The sequence below is a fragment of the Salvelinus sp. IW2-2015 genome, unplaced genomic scaffold (assembly GCF_002910315.2).
Source record: "Salvelinus sp. IW2-2015 unplaced genomic scaffold, ASM291031v2 Un_scaffold6132, whole genome shotgun sequence".
Taxonomy (NCBI): domain Eukaryota; kingdom Metazoa; phylum Chordata; class Actinopteri; order Salmoniformes; family Salmonidae; genus Salvelinus; species Salvelinus sp. IW2-2015.
In genome coordinates, this window is record NW_019947396.1 from 12,343 (window position 1) to 18,363 (window position 6,021).

At 46.3% G+C, this 6,021-nt stretch overlaps 1 protein-coding gene across 1 annotated transcript in view; it reads right to left on the reverse strand.

Annotated features, from left to right (window-relative positions):
- Positions 1–3,427, reverse strand: part of LOC112078723 (lysosomal-trafficking regulator-like) — a 15,399-nt gene extending 11,972 nt beyond the window's left edge. The window contains exons 1-2 of the mRNA XM_024144865.2: positions 2,873–3,427; positions 2,426–2,599 (exon numbers count right to left, since the gene is read on the reverse strand). Coding sequence (XP_024000633.1) covers positions 2,426–2,599; positions 2,873–3,427 — 729 coding nt within the window. The remainder of the gene's footprint in view (positions 1–2,425; positions 2,600–2,872) is intronic.
- Positions 3,428–6,021: the final 2,594 nt, after the last annotated feature.

Here is a 6,021-nt window from a genome sequence, read left to right on the forward strand (position 1 = left end):
GATCCCTGTAGAAACCACCACACTAATACACTATTGTCATCCAGGGGCGGCTAGGGTGGTCTGGTTAAAGCAGTGCACTATTTTGTGAATACCATGCCATTTGCTGATGTACGATCATTCCTTAACCGTTGTATTAATCTAATGGGATGTCCAGGTGCTGCTGGGGTCTCATTCCTTAAACCGTTGTATTAATCTAATGGGATGTCCAGGTGCTGCTGGGGTCTCATTCCTTAAACCGTTGTATTAATCTAATGGGATGTCCAGGTGCTGCTGGGGTCTCATCCCTTAAACCGTTGTATTAATCTAATGGGATGTCCAAGTGCTGCTGGGGTCTCATTCCTTAAACCGTTGTATTAATCTAATGGGATGTACAGGTGTGCTGGGGTCTCATTCCTTAAACCGTTGTATTAATCTAATGGGATGTCCAGGTGCTGCTGGGGTCTCATTCCTTAAACCGTTGTATTAATCTAATGGGATGTCCAGGTGCTGCTGGGGTCTCATTCCTTAAACCGTTGTATTAATCTAATGGGATGTCCAGGTGCTGCTGGGGTCTCATTCCTTAAAACCGTTGTATTAATCTAATGGGATGTCCAGTGCTGCTGGGGTCTCATTCCTTAAACCGTTGTATTAATCTAATGGGATGTCCAGGTGCTGATGGGTCTCATTCCTTAAACCGTTGTATTAATCTAATGGGATGTCCAGGTGCTGCTGGGTCTCATTCCTTAAACCGTTGTATAATCTAATGGGATGTCCAGGTGCTGATGGGGTCTCATTCCTTAAACCGTTGTATTAATCTAATGGGATGTCCAGGTGCTGCTGGGGTCTCATTCCTTAAACCGTTGTATTAATCTAATGGGATGTCCAGGTGCTGCTGGGGTCTCATCCCTTAAACCGTTGTATTAATCTAATGGGATGTCCAAGTGCTGCTGGGGTCTCATTCCTTAAACCGTTGTATTAATCTAATGGGATGTCCAGGTGCTGATGGGGTCTCATTCCTTAAACCGTTGTATTAATCGAATGGGATGTCCAGGTGCTGCTGGGGTCTCATTCTTAAACCGTTGTATTAATCTAATGGGATGTCCAGGTGCTGCTGGGGTCTCATCCCTTAAACCGTTGTATTAATCTAATGGGATGTCCAGGTGCTGCTGGGTCTCATCCCTTAAACCGTTGTATTAATCTAATGGGATGTCCAGGTGCTGCTGGGGTCTCATCCCTTAAACCGTTGTATTAATCTAATGGGATGTCCAGGTGCTGCTGGGGTCTCATTCCTTAAACCGTTGTATTAATCTAATGGGATGTCCAGGTGCTGCTGGGGGTCTCATTCCTTAAACCGTTGTATTAATCTAATGGGATGTCCAGGTGCTGCTGGGGTCTCATCCCTTAAACCGTTGTATTAATCTAATGGGATGTCCAGGTGCTGCTGGGGTCTCATCCCTTAAACCGTTGTATTAATCTAATGGGGTGTCCAGGTTGCTGCTGGGGTCTCATCCCTTAAACCGTTGTATTAATCTAATGGGATGTCCAGGTGCTGCTGGGGTCTCATTCCTTAAACCGTTGTATTAATCTAATGGGATGTCCAGGTGCTGCTGGGGTCTCATTCCTTAAACCGTTGTATTAATCTAATGGGGTGTCCAGGTGCTGCCTGGGTCTCATTCCTTAAACCGTTGTATTAATCTAATGGGATGTCCAGGTGCTGCTGGGGTCTCATCCCTTAAACCGTTGTATTAATCTAATGGGATGTCCAGGTGCTACTGGGGTCTCATTCCTTAAACCGTTGTATTAATCGAATGGGATGTCCAGGTGCTGCTGGGGTCTCATCCCTTAAACCGTTGTATTAATCTAATGGGATGTCCAGGTGCTGCTGGGGTCTCATCCCTTAAACCGTTGTATTAATCTAATGGGATGTCCAGGTGCTGCTGGGGTCTCATTCCTTAAACCGTTGTATTAATCTAATGGGGTGTCCAGGTGCTGCTGGGGTCTCATTCCTTAAACCGTTGTATTAATCTAATGGGATGTCCAGGTGCTGCTGGGGTCTCATTCCTTAAACCGTTGTATTAATCTAATGGGATGTCCAGGTGCTGCTGGGGTCTCATCCCTTAAACCGTTGTATTAATCTAATGGGATGTCCAGGTGCTGCGGGGGTCTCATTCCTTAAACCGTTGTATTAATCTAATGGGATGTCCAGGTGCTGCTGGGGTCTTCATCCCTTAACAATGACAAACTATCACAACACAATGACAAACTATCACAACACAATGACAAACTATCACAACACAATGACAAACTATCACAACACAATGACAAACTAGCACAATACAATGTCAATAGTAAGTACAGCACAATGTGTAAAAGACCAATTAAAGCATTTACATGAAGTATTTAATCATTATATTCAATGAAGAAAAATGAAATTACAAAGGTGTACCTGGACCAGGGCGATGGGCTCCTCTGTCCAGCCGCCAGCCAGCTCCTCCACCCCCTCTCCTCCTCCCCCCGGACCACAGCAGTCTCCAAACTCAGTGAGGATCTCCGTGAGGGTCGGTACCACACTGACAGCCAGACCCGGGTTGTGGTTGATGCTCATGTCAAACTTACACACCTTGAAAATAAAAAAAAATATTATTTTTTGTGGGGGACATATTTAAAAGCCATATATAAAGATACTGCAACCACTTGAGAACAACAGAACATTCAACATGATTTAATATTAAAAACACCAAGTCTACCAACTTATTTCAACATGATTTAGTATTAAAAACACCAAGTCTATCAACTTATTTCCATTGCTGTCCTGGTTGTATCAAAAATAGACAGCTTGAACAAAGATGGACAAGGCTGTGCATCGGGCACGTTACATTCAATGAGAAAATACCTTCTCCAGGAGCGAGAGCAGAACATGACAGAGGTCGAAGGGAGAGTTCTCCATCCGGTTGAATATGGACATGGCAGCTGGGTCAGTCAGGGTCTCTGTGTCCAGGCTGGTCTGGGACCCCGTCAGCGACCGGGGTTGGGGGAGGAGCGGGAAAGGCAAAGCCATGGTCTTTTCGGGAGGGGGGACAGGGGGCGAGGGTAACAAGGGAGCCTCCGAACGGTGATGCTGGCAGCTCACACGGATCGTAGAACCGCGAGAACGCCGACTACGCACTCCCCCTGTGCCACCGGCGACGGCCTTGTTGTCAGAGTTGGCATCCGAGTCAGAGGTGGAGAGCTGGGCGCGACGAGCATCCCTGACGGAGTAGCGCTGAGCGGTCCGGCGGGAGCGACGTAGGACCTTCCAGGTGGAGCTACTGCTGCCGCCGCCGCGTGACCGCTTCTCAGAGTGCAACGACCCGGTCTTCTGGTCTTTCCCCGCCCTCTGGGGGACGGCATTCACCTCCCGGCTCAAGAACACTTCCAGCAGAGACAGCAGGGTGAAATCTGGCAACATGAAAACAGACACTACTGTAAGGCAGGGTGAAATCAGACAACAGACACTACTGTAAGGCAGGGTGAAATCAGACAACACAGACACTACTGTAAGGCAGGGTGAAATTCAGACAGACACAGACCACTACTGTAAGGCAGGGTGAAATCAGACAACAACAGACACTACTGTAAGGCAGGGTGGGTGAGAATCAGGACAACACCAGACACTACTGTAAGGCAGGGTGAAATCAGACAACACAGAACACTACTGTAAGGCAGGGTGAAATCAGAAAACAGACACTACTGTAAGGCAGGGTGAAATCAGACAACAGACACTACTGTAAGGCAGGGTGAATCAGACACAGACACTACTGTAAGGCAGGGTGAAATCAGACAACAGACACTACTGTAAGGCAGGGTGAAATCAGACAACAGACACTACTGTAAGGCAGGGGAAATCAGAACAACACAGACACTACTGTAAGGCAGGGTGAAATCAGACAACAGACACTACTGTAAGGCAGGGTGAAATCAGACAAACAGACACTACTGTAAGGCAGGGTGAAATCAGACAACACACACTACTGTAAGGCAGGGTGAAATCAGACAACAGACACTACTGTAAGGCAGGGTGAAATCAGACAACAGACACTACTGTAAGGCAGGGTGAAATCAGACAACACAGACACTACTGTAAGGCAGGGTGAAATAGACAACACAGACCACTACTGTTAAGGCAGGGTGAAATAGACAACACAGACACTACTGTAGAGGCAGGGTGAAATCAGACAACACAGACACTACTGTAAGGCAGGGTGAAATCAGACCACAGACACTACTGTAAGGCAGGGTGAAATCAGACAACACAGACACACTACTGTAAGGCAGGGTGAAATCAGACAACACGACACTACTGTAAGGCAGGGTGAAATCAGACACACAGACACACTGTTAAGGCAGGGTGAAATCAGACAACACAGACACTACTGTAAGGCAGGGTGAAAATCAGACAACAGACACTACTGTAAGGCAGGGTGAAATCAGACAACACAGACCCACTACTGTAAGGCAGGGTGAAATCAGACAACAGACACTACTGTAAGGCAGGTGAATGAACAGACCACCAGACACTACGTAAGGCAGGGTGAAATCAGACAACACAGACACTACTGTAAGGCAGGGTGAAATAGACAACACACACTACTGTAAGGCAGGGTGAAATCAGACAACACAGACACTACTGTAAGGCAGGGTGAAATCAGACAACAGACACTACTGTAAGGCAGGGTGGAATCAACACACAGACACTACTGTAAGGCAGGGTGAAATCAGACAACACACACTACTGTAAGGCAGGGTGAAATCAGACAACACACACTACTGTAGGGCAGGGTGAAACAGACAACACAGACACTACTGTAAGGCAGGGTGAAATCAGACAACGTAAAGACAACCGCAACATCACAAGATCTAGAAATAAGTGATTGACAGCTCCAGTCTGTAATGGTCTGTAGGGTTTTGACAGCCCCCAGTCTGTAATGGTCTGTAGGCTTTGACAGCCCCAGTCTGTAAATGGTCTGTAGGGTTTGACAGCCCAGTCTGTAATGGTCTGTAGGGATTGACAGCCCCAGTCTGTAATGGTCCTGTAGGGATTGACAGCTCCAGTCTGTAATGGTCTGTAGGGTTTGAACCCCCAGTCTGTAATGGTCTGTAGGGATTGACAGCCCCAGTCTGTAATGGTCTGTAGGGTTTACAGCCCCAGTCTGTAATGGTCTGTAGGATGACAGCCCAGTCTGTTAATGGTCTGTAGGGTTGACAGCTCTAGTCTGGTAATGGTCTGTAGGGTTTGACAGCCCCAGTCTGTAATGGTCTGTAGGGTTTGACCAGCCCCAGTCTGTAATGGTCTGTAGGGATTGACAGCCCCAGTCTGTAATGGTCTGTAGGGTTTGACAGCCCCAGTCTGTAATGGTCTGTAGGGTTTCCAATGTTCCAGTGACTCGCTCAATACGGAAGAGGTCAGATGACGCAGATGCTAAGCTTCTGGGCTATTTTGCTAACACAGACTGTAATATGTTCTGGGATTCATCCAATGGCATTGAGGAGTTTACCACCTCAGTCACTTGATATTCAGGACAAAAAGTTAATTTCTTTGACACATTTTCAACAGTTTTACTTTAGTGTCTTGTGGCAAACAGGATGCACGTTTTCTTACATTTTTTAATGTTTATTCTGTACAGGCTTCCTTCTTTTCACTCTGTCATTTAGGTTAGTATTGTGGAGTAACTACAATGTTGTTGATCCATCCTCAGTTCTCTTATCACAGCCATTAAACTATGTGACTGTTTTAAAGTCACCATTGGTCTCATGGTGAAATCCCTGAGTGGTTTCCTTTCTCTCCGGCAACTGAGTTAGGAAGGACTCCTGTATCTTTGTAGTGACTGGGTGTATTGATACACCATCCAAAGTGTAATTAATAACTTCACCATACTCAAAGGGAGATATGCAGTTTAAAAACAATAATTAATCTACCAATAGGTGTCCTTCTTTGTGAGGCATTGGAAAACCTCCCTGTTCTTTGTGGTTGAATCTGTGTTTGAAATTCACTACTCGACTGAG